The 18,777-nt window shown below is 40.2% G+C and overlaps 1 protein-coding gene across 2 annotated transcripts; it reads right to left on the reverse strand.

Annotated features, from left to right (window-relative positions):
* Positions 1–256: 256 nt before the first annotated feature.
* On the reverse strand, positions 257–18,576 carry LOC106673279 (voltage-gated potassium channel subunit beta-2). 2 transcript variants are annotated; one of them, XM_024227373.1, is made up of 9 exons: positions 18,230–18,576; positions 12,787–12,963; positions 4,271–4,410; positions 3,623–3,830; positions 2,282–2,409; positions 1,914–2,218; positions 1,748–1,816; positions 1,244–1,685; positions 257–347 (listed from the first exon to the last, which is right to left on the reverse strand). In XM_024227373.1, the coding sequence occupies exons 3-8, from the start codon at positions 4,377–4,379 to the stop codon at positions 1,383–1,385; spliced, it is 1,122 nt and encodes a 373-aa protein (XP_024083141.1). In that variant the 5' UTR covers positions 4,380–4,410; positions 12,787–12,963; positions 18,230–18,576; the 3' UTR covers positions 257–347; positions 1,244–1,382. The 2 variants fall into 2 exon arrangements, with proteins under 2 accessions (XP_024083141.1, XP_024083139.1); XM_024227371.1 differs by lacking the exons at positions 12,787–12,963; positions 18,230–18,576 and adding an exon at positions 10,436–10,802.
* Positions 18,577–18,777: the final 201 nt, after the last annotated feature.

The raw sequence follows: 18,777 nt of genomic DNA on the forward strand, positions 1-18,777 counted from the left end.
GGAGAAAAAAATGTGCGCGTCGCTGAGGAAGAAGACGTTGCATATTTTTTTTATACATTATTTTTATATATATATTTTTTAATAAGTAAAAACGATTGCTTTTTATTGTGATGAAATCGCTCTGGCGAAAAACAACTGTGCCACGTCCATCGACGGTGATGAAGAAGTAGTAAAAAATCGCCTGTAAAAAAGAAATCATTAGAGTGTTGGTGGAGGATTGGCCGCACTCGTCTCACATGTCTAAATATTTCGCTTGTAGCCGTGGTCTGTCAGCTTGCTGTGGCAGTTTGCAAAGCAGGATACGAGGCATTTGAAACGTACCTCCTTGAATATAGACACCAACCAGACTGAAAAAAATAAATAAACAAAACAGGTAAACACGTTAGGTATTAGGAAAAAACAGATGAGGCAGATATAAATTTTTCTCGGCTCCTGCCGCCATTTCCAATTCCTACGTCCCAATTCTGGATTCAGTTGAGTATCGAAGCAATAATCGATCCGTTCTTGGACCGATAGCCAATTCGATCGGCCATTTGCGATTCCTAAGTCGCCATCTTGGATTCCATTTAGAATCGTTCCAATGATGATCGATCAGTTTGAAGAATCGTCAATATGCTAGAATTTTTTCTGTTGGCCATTTGAATTCCTAGATCGACATTTCCGATCCAATTGAGTGTCAATTTACATCATCATTGACCAGTTCAAGAATCGATTTTGATCCAATTCTATTTTTAGCGATTTGGTCGGCCATTTTGCAATTCCTTCGTAGCTATTTTGGACTTAATTACGTATTAATTCATATGATAATCGATCAGTTTGAAAAATCGATTCTAGCATACTCAATATTTCGCTCAACCATTTACAATTCCTGCATATCGATAATCAATTCATTATATCGATAATCGTGCTCATCGAGAATCGATACCAGCCGAATCGAATTTTAGCGATCGGTCGGTCATTTGCAATTGCTACGTCGCCATTTTGAATTCAATTAATGTCGATTTATATGCTGATCGATCAGTTTAAAGAATCGAATCTAAAGCGGATGCGATTTTTAGCAATTTGGTCGGCCATTTTGCAATTTGTACGTCGCCATTTTGGATTCAATTAAACATCGATTCATATGATAATCGATACGAGTGCAAAATCGATTAAATTAGAACTATTCAAAGAGAATCGTTTCAATGAGAGTAGAATTAATTGGTTTTGTTTAGATATAAGAGGCAGAAAATTGAATGCTTACAGTGGAGCTATGGAGGTGACGAGGCATACTGTCACTGTATCGTGCAGAACGGCATCTTCTGCTGTTTCGATTCGGTCGGCGACTCGTCCGTCTTGGGGGATTCGGGCGCTGCCGTCCCAGGGGGCGGCAGCATTGTTTGTCATCTGAGGGCAAGGGTCGAGACCATGGGCGCCCTCGCCGGCTTGTTCCCGAGCACTTTGTCCAGCTCGGACATAATGGTCGAGTTGAGCTTCGGCACGAGCTGGAGGCTGTGGATGCAGTGGTAGAGGTGCTGGACGGTCGTCGCCCCGAGGAGGAGGCATTGGACAGAGTCGTTCTTCGAACACCAGGCGATGCTCAGCTGCGTCAAGGAGCAGCCGAGACGTTCAGCGATCTGTTCCACCTGCTTCAGCTTCTCTGACTGGCCAACCACCTTCTCTGACTTCTCTTTCCCCCAACACCCCTTTAAAAAATAGAAAGAAGCGGAAGTTTAAGAAAACTCGACTCCTTCTTTTTTGGCCTTACTTCCTTGGACTCCTTGCTGCTTGGCAACGTTTCATCTTCGCTCCAACTAAACGATGTGTACTTGTTGTGCTGAAATAGACCGGTTGTGAGATACGCGATGGTTGTACATTTCAATGTAATCCTTGACCATCACTTGACAAACTGTAGAACCTTTGTGTAACCTTACCTTGAGCGCGGATCGCGTCAGGACTTGTGCGTTGGCGTCGTCGACTTTGGGCGAGACGAGCCCCATTCCGATTGGCGACCAGGCCATGAGACCGACCCCGATCTTGTTGTACAGTTCGGCCATGTACAGCTCTGTCTTCTCCCGGCAGAACATGTGGTACTCGGCCTGTTCGATGATGGGCGTGATGCAGTTGAACTGCCTGCAGTTTGAGTACGCCTCCATGATCTCGACTGGTGACCACTTCGCAGTGCCCCAGTACATAACCCAGCCCTGGGATATAACGTGGTTCATCGCCCGGACCGTTTCTTGAAATTTAAATAACAAAAAATTACAACGAGGCGGCGGAAGACTTCAGCGTCAGGTCTCACCTTCGGTCGGGCACATCGGATCGCACTTGTGGAGTATGACGACGTCTATGTAGTCAAGCTTCAGGCGGACGAGAGAAGCCTTCACGCTTTCGATTATGTGCTTTCTGCTCAACCCTCTCTCATCGGATCTGAATTAAAAAAACACATAAAAATAATACTCCTAGAATCGATTCTATTTACAATGATAAATCGATTACTACGTCTCCATTTTGAATAAAGATTCATATGATAATCTATCAATATGAAGAATCGATCCTAATCTAATCGATTTTTAATCGTTTAGTCGGCCATTTGCAATTCCTACGACGCCATTGTGGGTTTCATTCGAGTATCGATTCATATGATAATCGATCAGTTTTAGAATCGATTCTGGCCTAATAGAATTTTAGAACTTTGATTAGCCAATCTTAATTCGTAATGGGGATTTTGAATTTCATTAGAGTATCGATACATATGATAATCGATCAGACCAAGAACTGATTTTAGATTCAATTAGATTTCTATCAGTTTGATCGCCATTTGCAAATTCCTACGACGCCATTTTGGTTTTCATTCAAAATTTGATCCATGATAATCAATCATTTAAAGAATCAATTGTTGTCTATTAGATTTTTAGCTGTTTGATATATTTGATATGTTTCATTCGAGTATCGATCAGTTCAAGAACCGATTTTGGCCTAATAGATTTTTGACAGTTTGATCGGTCATTCCAAATTTTGAATTCATTACAATTAATTAAGGTTTTTCATCTCAACTAAAAACCTTAATTAATTGTAATGTATTAATTGGTCAAGCGGACCACGAAGTTAGTGAATTTAATGAATTAAAATGAAGTACACTTCACTAAAGCTCTCCGTCGCCATTTCAATTGTCGTCGAGAATCCAAACCGATTACACGACATTTGAAAAATGGCAAAAGGAGGGAAAACTCATAAGGTGGGGTTGAGATGGGGAGTTGATGTCCAAGTGGATCGAGGTCACGATAGCTCAGGTGGTAGAGCAGCGGCGTATCTAGCCGAAGATCGTGGGTTCGGATCCCTCTCGTGCCATTAGCTTTTTTTCATCTCAACTAAAAACCTTAATTAATTGTAATGTATTAATCGGTCAAGCAGACCACGAAATTAGTGAATTTTGAATTCAGTTAAATATGGGGTTGATATCATAATCGATCAGTCCAAGAAACGATAATCGAGTCCATTCGATTTTTAGCGGTTTGATCGGCCATTTGTAATTCCTACGTTACCATTTGGACTCATTTGAATATCGATTCTGGCCTAATAGATTTTTAGAAGTGTTTTGAAAAAAAAAAAAAAAAACAGTATTACTCCACCTGCTACTCACTTCGAGTTGAAGTAGATCTTGGTCGTGACTATGTAGGAAGACCTCGGCCACGGCTTCCTCTTGAGGATCTGGCCGAGGAAAAGCTCCGCCCTCGGTCCCGTGTGCGCCTCGCTCAGGTCGAACAGGTTGATGCCCGCGAGGTAGGCCGCCTCCACGACGGCCTCCGCCTCCAGCTCCGACACGCCGCCGCCGAACGTCACCCAGGCCCCTGGAAGAACAAGACGATGACCCATAAACTCAAATGATGTAACGACAGACATAAAACACACTTGGATTTTGTATGACGGGGTGGTGAAGCAGCAAGAGGTGGGGGCCGGAAAGCATAATGCACCAATTTTGGCGATTCGCCGGATTTCGCATATATGGCAGGGCATTGTGAAAAGGGTAAAGAAGGCGGCTGTGGAAAGGGTTACAAAAACGAACAAAATTGACACATCCCACGGTTTTTAAAATTTCTTTTTAGAAGGGGGAGTCAGCCGGCGGATGAAGGTCAATGTGCCGAGGTCGGGGCAGGCGGATCGATCCTCCCTGCCGCCGCGGCACACCGGAACAACGCCGAGCCTCCCCCGTCCCCCAATCGATCCGCCGCCCCCGTCACCTGGGGCACCACAGGAACAAAAAAAGAAAAAAAAGAGCTCCAAGACTAACCGAGACCGATGTTCGAGACCCGGAGTCCGCTTTTCCCCAGGTTCCTGTACCTGAGGCCAGGCGTCAGCTGCCTCGAGTTCGAGCCCATATTCTCAGACAGCTCTTCCATAAACTCGATGCTGGCTATCGGTGCCCTGCAACTGGAAAACAAAAAAGACCCTGGATTAGTTAAAGCATAACTAAAATGTAGTTGACATAACCTATTTATACGTAAACTATCGTGGACAAGATAGCAACAACTAGTACATAACCCGTAAACAAAAAATCAGCCGGCTATACCGATCGAGTGTCAAAAATATAACCTGCAAATTTATAACTTCTCAAACGCAAAATAGCGTGGCAGTTGAATATTCACAACATATCAAATTAAAATCAGACAAGATAATGAGTATAACACTTTCAACGTCCAGTGAGTTGAGACAGATAAAAAACCTGAACATAACAAGGTGAGAACATAAACTACTCCCATGTAACCTACTAGAATACGACCTACAGTTCTAAAACCTCCTTGCTAGATCCATCAAGTTTGAACTGCATCAATTCGTACATAACCTATACACTTTTAACCTTCATCCTCCAATTGGAAAAGGCTAGACTCTGAGGAATGGTAGGACCACTAACCGCTTAGTGGCATCTGAGAAAACATCTACAGAACATTGGCATGTACAACGATTTTCCCAACTGCAGATTATGTAATGAGGAGAAGGAAACAGACACCCATATCATCTTCGAATGCAAAACAACAGCTCAATGGAGATTTATCCTAAAATACGAAAAAAATCTAGGGAATGAAACTGTAGCAACAGTCAAAGACCTGATACTTCTAAGAAGAAGGATTGGGTCTATTGAACTGAACTAAGGAACTAGGATGGTACAATAAGCCAGAAGGGTGCAGTGCCTGGGGAGCACAAACGCCGCTTCCTAGTATCCTCATTATCAAACCACACCGTCTGTTATCCATCTATCATATATTAACGGTTAAATTAGGATACAGTGTCAACTTTCATAGCGTACAGCTAACATATACGGAAGGTACCAACATAATCTATACAATTATATTCAATCTCTGACCCACTCGTTCATTCTATGATTCACTCCGTAATTCACTAAATTTCTTACCGGCCGTTTGTTAATGGTCCAGTCGCCTAGTAAAAGGATCTTTCGTTTACAGATTAACCATATTGTTGACGGTTCGTTCGTTTAAAGATCGACTCATTAACGGAATCGTTCGCTCGATTAATAAATAATACCAACTCGAGCATGACCTCTACACCTCCATAATCTCCTTGCATTTTCCATCAAGTATGAATGACATCAGTTCATACATAACCTGTACACTTGTAGACTCCATGGGTGATCTACGAATCGTGTATTAATATATCTCAAAGCCTACCTCAAAAATAACCTATACAAGTTCAACATCATATATCTAACATTTATTAATAGTACCGACTCAAACATAACCTATGCCTTTATAACCTACATAACCTATACACTTGGAAACTCCATGGGTTATCCACGTATCATGTATTATCGGTTACAACTCAAAAATAATTTATACAAGTTCAAGATCATATATCTAATATTTATGAATGATACCGACTCAAACATAACCTACACCTTTATAACCTCATTGCCAAACCCGTCAAGTTTGCACGACATCAATGCCTACATCACCTTACACTTGTAAACTCCATGAGTTATCAACGCATCGTGTATTAACGGTTGTAACTCAAAAATACTGTATGCAAGTTTAACAACATATATCTAACATTTATGAACGGTATCGGCTCATATATAACCTACACCTTTATAATCTCCCTGTTAAACCCACCCAGTTTGAACGGCATCTATTCCTACATAACCTATTCACTTATAACTTCTTTTTATATATCCATGATGTTTGAATCACATCCTTTCGTACATAACCCACACACTTGCAAACTCCATGGGTTATCCATGCATCATGTATTAACGGTTAAAACTCGAAAATAACCTATACTCCCTTACTAGTATATTATCGGTACAGTTTATATGCTTGTAAATGTATGCTTGTTTGAATTTTGTAATATCTGGCTATGTGGGGGAGATTGAACATGTGTTATTTTTGTCGCTGCTTATAAACGATTTTGTTGTGTAAAAGTGTTTCGACTTTCATGGATTTGGAGGAGTTGAAGCTTAAGTGCGACCTCACTGAGGATGAGTGCCTTGAGAGCAGCAGGCGGATGCTCTCCTTGTGCGAGGAGAGCGAGCGCGCAGGGGCTGAGACGGTGGACGCCCTCGCCGCCCAGGGCGAGCAGATACAGCGGATATCTGCCGGTGCTGCGAAGATGAAGGAGGACCTGGAAGAGGCGAAGGAGTCGCTCCAGAAGATGGCGTGGTGTTGCATGTTCATACCGTGCAAGGTGTGGGGGAAGAAGCCAGCCAAAGAAGAAAAAGACGAATCCGGGAAGCCTTTACCCGTCGTTCAGCGTCCACCGGCACCCCAGGCACACTGCGACACCCCGGACAGGCTTAAAACGAGGAGGACAGAGACGGACGACAACATTGACCTCGTCAACGGGATCGTCTCTGGACTCAAGGCGATGGCTGTCAGCATGGGTGACGAGCTGGACAAGCACAACAGACAGATCGACTCCATCGCCGCCGTATGCGAGCAGAACGGCTTTGACTTGAAAAAAGTCAAAAAGAAAACCGACCGTATATTAATTTAAATCACGGAAATCACGTCAAAAACGCATACTAATTATTCTTCCCCTCTGCGGGTTGGTTTTTTTTATCCCGATAAAGCCCGGACTCAAACCATCCCACAACACAGTAACCCCGCGAACTTAACGTCAAACCTTTTAGAAAACCCGTTAAAAAACGATTAGCATCGATTTTCCCTTTAGGCGTGACACGTTTTTTCTGCCTAGGAACATAGCCAGAACCGTATCGACGCACTGCTCGGATTCCGCATTATCATTCTTACGCGATCTTGAATTATCATATCACCGCAAGTTATTATTTAAAAAAAAGATCAAACATACATATTTTACTCTTTTTAAAAAAATAAGTTTTTGATAATAATTGTTGAATTTCATGTAAACGAAGTTTGATCGTTTTCTGTAATTGAGTTGGTACCATTCAGATATCTTGGATTTATAAAAGAAGGTTGAAAGTTATTTTTGAGTTACAACTGTTAATACATAATGGATGCATAACCCATGGAAGTTATAAGTGGATACGTTTTGTAGGATTTGATGCCATTTAAACGTGATTGATATGGGTAGTAGGTTAAGGGAGTGTACGTTAAGTTCGAGTTGATGCTAATCATATATGTAAAGAAGGTTGAAAGTGTGTAGGTGATATACGAGTTGATGCCTTTCTAACATGGTCGATATGGCAAGGAGGTACTATTTACACAAGTTGCCTGTATGAAAAGGTTGAAAGTGTGTAAGTTATTTCAGAGTTATAATCGTTAATACATGATGTACGGATGATATTACATGATTATAAGTGTGTAGGTTTGGTAGGATTTGATGCCATTTAAACTTGATAGATATGGCAAGGAGGTTAAGGCAGTGTAGGTTGATGCCTTCCTAACAAGGCAATGAGATTATAGAAGAGTGGGTTATGTCGAGGTGTTGTAATTCCTTCATACAAAATCCATGCCAAAACTGTTTTAACTGTATAGGTTATGTGCCAGTTGATACTGTACAAACTATGGCAAGGAGGTTTGAGTTGGCACCATGCATATATGTGACCATACACCAAGAAGGCTGAATGTTTTTAGGTTATGTTCAAATTAAAACAATAGATGTATTACCCATGAAGATTATAAATGTATAGGTTATGTACTAACTAATCCGTTAAGGCTTAATGGATATGGCATGGAGGTTCTACAAGTTTAGGTTAGGTTTGACTTGGTGCCATTCTATACGAAAAGAAGGTCGAAAGTTTATAGGTTACATACGAGGTTATGTTTGAGTTATACTATTTATAACATATATACTACTTATAATTGGGTTGAGGTGGGAAGTTAGTGTCCAAGTGGATCGAAGTCACGATAGCTCAAGTGGTAGAGCAGCGGCGTATTTAACCGAAGGTCATGGGTTTGAATCCCGCACGTGACCCTGACTTTTTTATCTCAACCAATACGTTACTAAAATATTAATTACTTGAAAGATGTAATTTGGTCAATCGGACCATGAAAGCTAATGGAACTATTTCTAATGTTTGTATATATATATATATATGTATATGTATATGCTGAAAGTGTTTAGGTTATGTTAATAGAAATGGATGTATAACCCATGGAAGTTATTAATGTATAGGTTATGTGCGTATGTCTAGATTATGATGTTCTCTCAAGTCGATCCAATCGAGAATCGCTTGGGGTTCAATATGTTAAAAAAAGATTCAATCTGGAAGATATTCCAAATTGAATCGATTCTTAACTCATTGACGCGATTCACCAATGGAGCCATTCTGTTCGTTGGAGCGATTCCAACTTGGGGATTGAAACGATTCTTAATTCATTGAATCTTTCCTTTACTCCCTTTTTTTCCTTTCGGCGAGTAGAAACTATTTTCCATTTGGAATCGCTTTAAACTAAGAATACAAATATTTAATTGGGAAACAATACAATTGGAAATCGCTACAATCCATATAGATCCAGTTCAATCGGTAATCGCCTCAAGAGTGCAGGAATCGCATCAATCTCTCTGTTATTGATTCATTGACCCCCATACCCCCGATAGATCGAACCAATTCGATTGGGATTCCTCAATTAATCCATTTAGACATGGTGAATCTTAGATATATGAGAGCCACATGGCTTAACTGCTTACAGTTATGCAGCGGAGGTGAACTGTATCGTGCAGCGGCGTACAAGACCTAATACCTGAGGAGCTTGGAAAAAGAGTTGCTTCAGGTTGCAAGTACAGCATGACATCCTTGTCTGCATAGGATAACAACATAAACACAAATACAAGCTGTATTCGTGTTTCCTGGACTCTCCGCGTGCATTTGGAAGATAAGACGAAGGAAGCGTATAGCACACGTGGATGCAAAGATTACGCCTACCAAGTCCGTCGAAATGCAGCAAGGGAGTTGTTGGCTTGCTGAATCAGAGTCACACGGGGTTAGAGTACCAGATCATGTCTGCATAGACGGGGGAGGGTGCATAACCATCTGAACTACGGGGCAGCGAAAGGTCCAAGTCCAGTCCAACTGTATGGTGTCCAGTGGCTTAGTGGCGAGGCTCCTTAGAGAAGAGCCTGTTTTTCGCTGGTACCCTTATGGGCTTCCTTTACCGAAGGCAGGTTCCTCTAGGGGGTGGCTAGAAATTCCACTTTAGTAGTTTTCGACGCTGGCGAGGCCCCTCAGAAAGGTAGAGTTGCCTCTTTCTACGGAGCGCATTGATGCATTTCAGCCCTTTCGGGTATTCCTTTACATGCGGCACACTGTTAAGTGCACAATATTGACCTTTCGGAAGAGGCAAGCGAGAGAAGTCGGCATGATTAGTCTGGGATGTGGTGGCTTCTACACCGAACTTCACGGTGTTCACACTATCTACCACGAGCGGAGGTTAGTCGCTCCTAGAGATAAAAGAAGCGGCCATAAGGCCTACTGCACCTCGACCTGAATCGATCTATTGTGCTCCCCTGTTTTTTTATAACTAACTGGCTAGCTTCAGGTCTGTTAATAAGCCTCTATAGCTTTGCCAGAGGCTTCTTAGTATAGGATCTTGCTTGCGTTTTTCTTCTCCTAGTTGCAAGAACCCGTACCTACACCTTCACAGAAACATAGAATGTGTTCTGCGGTGAGTCGCTCCTAATTTGAGAATTTAAACGTGTCATAAAGCCTATGTACCAAGTGTGCACTCTAAAGAACCTCATTGTCTAATGACATTGCGACTCCCAATGGAAAACATACATGTCTGCATAGGAGCTCGGTCGTAAAAAAAAAAAACCACTTATTTGTGTGCACGGCCTAAAAACAAAGAGGTGGTCTCTTGAGAAAGTCAATATACCTTAAATTCACGCGATGCAATTTTGTCATGGATACCGTCCTGTGATACGGCAGCTTGAGTCATTTTAATTATTAAAACAGACGGCACGTACACTAGGTTTTCTTGTTTTGAACTACGAGCAGACAGGTAGTTCTTTTTTTTCGCCTTACCGGTAGATGGTGGGTTGTGCAGGGGATCCAGGCCGGTTGTTGTTGCTGTCATTTGAGTTGTTATTGTTGTTGTTGTTTGCGTTGTAGAGGGCAACCGACTCGCCTAGGGAGCAGAGCACGATCTGAGACATGTCCGGGTTCGGCGTCGGGAGGGGCGGGGACGGGGGACGGGCAAAACAAAGGCGCGGGGGGAGAGGGAGGGAGGGAGAGCGAGTGTGTGCGAGTGAGAGAGAGGGTGAGAGAGAAAGGACAGAAAGAGAGAGAGAGTGAGAGAGAGAAAAAAGAGAGAGAACGAGAGAGCGGGCCGGGTCGGTCCTCAACCGGCGAGCAACCCCGAGCGACTGCCGCCCCCGATGCGGATCCCCTCTCTTGCACCCGTTCCCACGCCGTCCCCGCCCCCGCCCCAACACCACCCGGGCCGGTCCGTGATAACCATTGCGGCCCCGAACGGCACGACATACTTTTAACTCGCCCCCGACCGCTGCCCCCACCACGTTTTTGGCTTTATAGTTTATACGCCTTTCAGCCGCTGTTCAACCCGGTTCGAACCGGCTGGTCCATTTCGAATTAACCCGAATTAAATACAATTAACGACGGCCTTTTTGATCTATCCCGTTCTTGTTTACAAAGGACATTTAAAAGCAACAACACAAAATAAACAAATGGGCCAAATAACAACATCAAACCCGAAATTAAGGTCGATTGTCATTCATACTACCAGAAATCCTTGAGACATAAATTAAACACAATGCTGGCACTCTCAACAGGACACGCAAGGATGGCACAATTACACAGAAGACAAACACTTTGAGCCCTGAAGATGATCTCAATAAAAGATCGAAACGTTGGCACGATAAAGAAAATGTTTTTCTGAAACCTACATCACACCCGACCGCATCTCACGATATCTGAATATTTATCCGTTTTCATAATTGAAACGATAGACCGTGCTAAAATCACCACGGACACGTGATAACCTCTAGGTCACAGTAAACTAGGTTATAAACATGTAAGCAATAAATGCACTGACGTAACTTTTAAAATAACCGATAAGCAGGTTATAGACATCTAGTTTCGATAAACAAATTTAAATTGTCAGATAACAGTTGTCAGTAGGTTATAGATATTTGGTGACATTTTTTGACTTATCCGTTTTCATAGTGGACATAATATAGCAATACGACCATCATGTCTTTATAACCAGGTTATATGTTAAACAGGTTATAAACTTCTAGGGGTTATATACCGTGATATAAAATGTAAGGCAACATTAAGTAGGTTATAAACATGTTGGGATGACATACTCAAATTTAACCTGTCAGGTAACAGTTAAATAGGTTATAAACATGTCGTGACCTAGTATGATTTCATTCACGTTAGAGGTTACATCACTCTAAGTCATCTGGACATGGTTATAATCTACTTGACGGTTACCTTACAGGTTTTACAATTACGATTGTAGCTAAGTTTATTGTGGCAGAAGTAAATCTGAAGAAGTTGAATCCTCCCAAACCATGAAATAACCTACTTAACTGTCACCTAGAAGTTACATCAGTGTATCTAATTTCCAGATATTTGTAACCTACTCGACTGTTACCTTACAAGCTACATTGGTTTATGTCACCCCCTAGGTGTTTATAACCTACTTAACTTTAACGTTATAGGGTATAGTTGATGATGGGTCTGCGAGTCGGAGAGCTCATGTTGAACCGGCGCACTTATTGGGTCTGTTTCCATAAGCGGGTTTTGAGTTTTTCCAACGCGTTTCGGCATTGTGCCATCTTCGGTGAAAAATTTGGTTATGCTATGTTAGCACGAGATATCAAGACAAATAATTTTTAAAAAATCTTAACACACCAGTTGAACGCTTCAATAGCTTTTACACATCTATGCATATAACTCACTTAACTGTTACCTTAGAGGTTATATCATTGTATCTCATACCTAGATGTTTATAACCTAGTTAACTTTTGTAGGAGGTGGTTTTATCATGAGTTATTACGTTCGTTATGACTACTGACAAAGTTAAAAAAATCTTAACACGGATATTAACCACTGCGTAAACTTTCACACATAACCACATGCGTATAACCAACCTACTTTACTGTTACCTTACGGGTTACATCAGTGCATTCATTATTTTATTTCTTTATGTTTATAACCTAATGAAACTTTAAAGGGTACATCAGTCTAAGTCAAATCGATATGTTTACAACTACGTAACTGTTATCTCGTAGGTTAAATCTGTGTATTAGATGTTTAAAACCTGCCGAGTTACACCATACGTCGCGATACTTGGATGGTCTAAAATATGACATGGAAATATGTATAAATGTATGTTTTCTCCTGACCTGGACTGTGAGGCGAGGAGGAGTCTCCTTGCTTCGGCAGCATGGTGGTCTGCCGCGTGCTGTGCAGCCACAGCCTGCGCGGCCGCCTTCTCCTTCTTCTCCTCGTCCGTCTGGCCTCTCCCCGAGCCGCCCCCGGGCGGGTACGAGAACCAGAATTGGTGGGCCAGCTTGCCGGCACTGCGAACAAAAAACGTCAGGGAATATATTATATAAAAGTCAAATTTAAAAAAATAATAGGTCGTGTGCCGCCAAATCGTCTCGCTGTTTACCTGACGTTTTTTCTACTTTTACCTTTCACTTTACCCGCCTGGAAAATATTCCAGCGCGTTCTCTACACTTTTGGAGTGTTTCACGATCTCGCACTTCCAAGGGGGGTTTGTTTATTTACTTTTTTGAACGGCCGTGGGAGAAATATGTTTAAAAAAGAAAAACACAACCTTGCCCCCCCTCCCTTCGTGGCTGATAGGTCTAAATTTAAAAAAACCGGCTCTTGGGCTCCTTTTTTAGATTTGTTTTTATCTTCTTCCAGGGTTTTTTTCTTCTTTCTTCATTTGGCTATTTGTTTAATTTAAAATCAAAGGGCCTGAACGGTCCGATTGCTGCCACCTCTCGGTGGAGGCGGCTCACTAACCGGTTGAGCCCGCTAGCGCTGACGACCAGGCCGACAATTGACTCAATCATTTCAACCCAGATAAATAAATAATTCAGATAATTAATTATTTATTATTAAATTTTTAACGGAATTCTTAATTTCCGTTATTTATTTAAGAAATTAAATAAATAAATTTAAATAAAGCACCGACCACTTTTTTACGCACGTACAATCTAGATGACGGTATGTCCTTATGAAAAAGCAAATTCAATTGTTTCCTGTTTTAAGGTCATCATCAGAGCCTACATTAATTACACATTATAAATACACATTTTTATAGTTGACTGAAGAATCAATATAACTATCTAGATCTTACAGAACTATCTTAAATATGTCTACAAATTGATATAATTTAAATTTTAATAGACGATTTCAAATTTCTTTGAAGACCGAATCAGTCCCAACATTGCCTAGGACTGCAACAGTATTGCAACCTCATGAATCTACTGCATAAACATATACGTTACATTTATATTATATGAATGGACGTGGGTTCGATTCCCACCTTCTCCGCTGGCCCTTTTTTTTTACGCAACCTCCCTATCGCACCAAACTATATATGATGAAATAATCAACGAAATGTACTCTGGTTTAATTGGAAGCACATAAGGGCATTAAAAAAGTTTATGTATTATTTTATATATGATTTTATATAATATTTTTTATAACACATATTTTTATGTACAGTAAAATATTGAAGAGATGTATATTTTTTGAGAGAACGGTATTTTCATTATCTCCCTCCCACCCACTATCATTCTCGTTCTCTCACAGTTTCTCTCCCTCTCAAATCTCTTTCTCCGACCCTTTTACTAACTCTCTAACTCACTCATTCACTCAATCTCATTCACTCACTCACTCACTCACCCTCTCTCTTCTTCTTTCTCTCATTCACTCGCTCACTCACTCTCTCCCCCCTTCTTTCTATCATTNATTCACTCTCCCTCCTTTTTTTTCCTCTTATTCACTCGCTCACTTACTCACTCACTCACCCTCCTTCTTTTTCTCATTCACTCACTCACCCTCTCTCGTCTTCTTTCTCTCATTCACTCGCTCACTCACTCTCTCCCTCCTTCTTTCTATCATTCTCTCTCTCTCTCTCTCTCTCTCTCTCTCTCTTCCTCTCTCGCCTCGCTCCAACCGGATAAGGTAGGGAGGCAGGTAATGGAGTACTCAGCGCGCAGGGTATCCTGTCGACCCAGCCATTTCCCTCTTCGCCCTTGTTTATCACATTGCCCTCGACCTTCACCTCCGGTGTTCTGGGATTCTTCCGGGGTTCTTTGGCATTTCGCCATAGGCCGGTTTTTGAAAATTTGATGGTTGACCGAGACGTGGGGGTGGCCGGGCGGTGCTGTGGCGCAGCCCATGGCCCGCCTCGGAAACGGGCCCCCCCTCATCCAGGATCAATATTGGCAACCCAGGGAGCCTCCACCTCCGACGCATCTCTCGGGATGCAGGCCTGGAGGATGAACAAGATCGCGCGATAACGATTTTTAAAAAATCTACATATTAAACAATTACAAAAAATTTCGACCGAATCCGCCCAGAAATAACAGAAAACTGAATAAATAACAACCGCTTGAAAATACAACATAAACTAATAAATATGTATATACAATTTTGAATTAATACACAGTAACTATACACTACAATAATTTTAATCTAGCTTTTAAAAAAATCATCATTACAGAAATCAATTTTTTCCGAGGGGGACTGGATTCGTCGAACCGAAAATTCAAATTCTTTGATCATGAGCTATGATTTTCATGATCTAATCATGAATTCCAAAGGTAGTCGGTTGTGTGTGTACGGTTTGGTGGGTGATCGATTCCCCTTTGAATATTTTATAGGAGAGCCAAGTTTGATTGATTTCCAGGCGGTTTTCGAACAAACGGAAGAAAAGGCATTTTCCTTTTTACATACTTTCACGCTGATATATGATAATACAAAAATTCAAGGGCGAGAAAGGGTGAGGCACAAAAAACCTGCAATAGATCGTCTGAGGAGTTAATTTTAGCCTGACTGTCATCGTTGAGTGACACTTTGGCAGCTGATGCCGGTGAACCCGGGTCGAAAATAGGACGTCCCCGAGACGGGCGAAGTACCCGCACCGCGGTACTCTACGCTCACATCGATCCTGGACCTGGGCCAGGGAAAGCAGGAGGGAAGAGGGACCGGGGGTCCGTGTGGCATCGCTGCGACTGGCCGGGACGGCTGCCAGTGGCCCCCACGTTTAAAAACAGCCCAGTGACACTGGGGGCCTCCTATTTTGATTCCATTTATTTATTTACGCTGCGTGCGACTGAGACGCTAAAAAAAGGCCCGCAAGAAACAACAGAAAAGGTTTAAAAAGAGAAAATTAATAAATAAATTGTGGCCGGGGCTAGTAAAAATTAGCTTAAATTAAAAATAGGCACGGGATAATGAAGACATGAAACCTAAGAATGCATAAATATGCAAGATAATGCATAAGAGCCAACAAAAACATACCTAACGTGAATAAAGAAATAAATTGACTCAAATTCTGGAAGGGGCTTATAATTCTGAATACGATTTTTAGAAGTCAGATACCTAGAAAACCGTTCGAGAAACTGGTAAACATTATATCTTATTCAATTCACTAGTTTCGTGGTCCGCTTGACCAATTATCTCTTATATAATATCTATTATCTCTTATATCATTTGGTCTAGAGGAAAAAAGACTTGAAAAGGAAAAAAAATGTGGATCTGATTTTGGGAGGGCGCGCTCAATTTGGGGTTAGGGAGAACCTTTTGAACTTCAATACAAACACATAACCACAAAACAAAAAAAAAGTAAAAATCAGAAAAAAGCTATCTTTCCAAATATGTTAAGCGTCAGGGAAACCATTTGGGGTTCGAGAATCACAAGAAACATTACATCTTACAATAATTTTGGGTGAAAGGAAATAGGATTTATAAACAAAATGTGGACGTTTAAATTTTGGGGTATATTTTTGTGCCCAATGATCTCCGAGGTAATTGAAAAGACTTGAAAAAGAAAAAAATGTGTACACGATTTTGGGAGGGAGCGCTCAATTTGGGGATAGGGACAAACTTTTGACCCAGTGAACTTCAATATAAACTCATATGACAATACAATTAAAAAAAAAAAAAAAAAAAAATCAACTCGAATTGTAGAAAACTTTTCTCGATTTTTTTCTAAAAAATTGTACGAAATATGACAAATGCAAGGGAAACCGGAGTTCGAAAAACACAATTAACATTACATTTTATAACAATTTTGTGTGAAAGAAAATAAGATTTAAAAATGTAGGAACTTAAATTTTGGGGTAATTTTTGTATGATTTGGGGTGTAAAATTTGAGAGGGGCAAATTTCGGAGACTGTTATCACCTCCAGTTTCTTTTCTAAATATTAAAAGAAAACATCGCAAACGTCCAAATAGAAAAATTACGTTAAATACGGGGGCGGGGGCAAAAATTGAGGGTGAATAAGGTACATACACCTTTAAAATATTTCTAAATACAAAAAACATTGAAATGCAAAATTAAAAAACACTTGAAAAAATAAACAGTTTGATAGATATTAAACTGAATAAAATAAACATAATTAGACAAACCCAAGGTGACAAATCTCCTGTTTCAATTTTTTTTTTTTTGGGGGGGGGAGCGAATTTTTTCTAAATATTCAAAAAAAACATCGTAAACGTTATAGTACCATACAAAAAACATCATTAAACGGAAAAAGGTAATGACAGAAACTAGTCGATAAACTTAAAACTTCTGCAACATACCTGAGTTTAACGTTATCCCATGAAAAAATGCCATTTCAATTTTGGGAAGGGGCGCAAAATTTACAATATGCAAAAATTCAGTGCAAAAATCAATTAAACAATAAATAAGATTTGGACACGATAAGATTACGAATTCTTAATAATAATAATAATTTAAAGAACAAATGAATAAATTTTCGCATGGACCCGGAGTTAATCGACTAATATTGGATGAAATTTCGATTGAATTTTAGGAAGGGACGCAAAATTTTAGGAAGGCTACTGTACATCATTTCAATCTTTCTAGATATTACTAAAAAAACACGTTAAATGTTAAAATTCGTTTTACAAAAATTAAGCAAAAAACAAGTTAACGATACACAAATGATAATGAAATTAGTCGATAAACATCTTCACCTCTAAAATCTTTAAAATAAACCTCGTACACTTTAAAAACCAACATGAAAAATACAAGTAAATAATAAACAGAATAAAATGGACATATTTACTCAACGTCCCCGATATAAAAGATTGTGCCGTGGACCACCTGTTACAATTTTTGGAGAGGGCGCAAAATTTCGAAATTTTTTTATAAACTTCAAAAATTGGAAAGTAAGAGATGATATTTATAAGAAAAATAACAGTTAAAAAACCAATTATATAGGGTATAGCAGAACTGTTTCCCCTCCTCCAAGAAGTTGGACGTTTTCCTTCCTGTTATAAAATTTTATCCCTTTATAAAAATAAAATAAAATATGTATCAAAGCAATATCTCAAGACACTATACTAACGAAAAAATCTTTAAAAAGATTATTAATAAAACGTAATCTGTTTTTAATTTAAATTAAGGCAATTAAAAATATAAAAAACTGAGAGGGCCAAAAAGGTTATAAATGCTAAAAGAATTTTAGAATTTTTCAGATTCAAAATGCAGGATGTTTATTATTTTTCAAGCTTTTTTTTGTCAACGGATTTCTAATTGGAATAATGGAGTAATTAAGAAATAAAAAGTTTTAAAATAAAAAAAAAAGTGCTCACCTAAGTGCTTTGTTTTGAATCCATTGAATTTCAGGTGTTTGTGAGTTGTGTTAGAAAAATTAATTAATTTAGAAAAACTAACAAAAATCTTTTTAAAAAAAGTATTTTTCACAAAAAATTATTATTATCTTTTTGGAGGGCGAAAGTTTTTTCCACCCCCGAGAAAATTTTCTCCTGAAATCGGCGCGCGTTCGTAAAAAAATTCAAAAATAAAAGCGTAGATTTTCTTTCTTTTGTTGAATATAAAGTTTCTCTCAGCGTTGTTGTTGTTGTTGTTGATCGAATCGAGGGCGCGCCTCACCAGTTCGGGGGGTGGACGTCTCGGGACTGATCCGCGCCGGTCGCATGTTGCGTAGGGGGGAGGGCAGACAGGTGTGCCAACTTGACACCATGGCCGGGGGCGGCATTTCCCGCCGGGATTGATTATGCCATGATTTATATTCATAGTGGACGAAATCATGATCAAAACCCCAAATCACTGTCACGTGTGATAAAGCGCAGATCATCTCTGGTCAAAAGTGATCTAGCGGTTCTGCCATTTGATCATG

Source organism: Cimex lectularius, unplaced genomic scaffold, assembly GCF_000648675.2.
Source record: "Cimex lectularius strain Harlan isolate CLEC.00 unplaced genomic scaffold, Clec_2.1 scaffold14, whole genome shotgun sequence".
In the NCBI taxonomy this organism is placed as follows: domain Eukaryota; kingdom Metazoa; phylum Arthropoda; class Insecta; order Hemiptera; family Cimicidae; genus Cimex; species Cimex lectularius.

What these genes read in the sequence shown, in the direction of transcription:
- LOC106673279 (XM_024227371.1), bottom strand. Translation starts at nt 10,566, where the DNA reads ATGTCTCAGATCGTGCTCTGCTCCCTAGGCGAGTCGGTTGCCCTCTAC. An exon ending in AAGATCTACTTCAACTCGAA is followed by an intron (nt 2,410 to 3,622) that starts GTGAGTAGCAGG and finishes TTTTTAATTCAG; the next exon opens with ATCCGATGAGAGAGGGTTGA. An exon ending in TGACGCGATCCGCGCTCAAG is followed by an intron (nt 1,817 to 1,913) that starts GTAAGGTTACAC and finishes GGTCTATTTCAG; the next exon opens with CACAACAAGTACACATCGTT.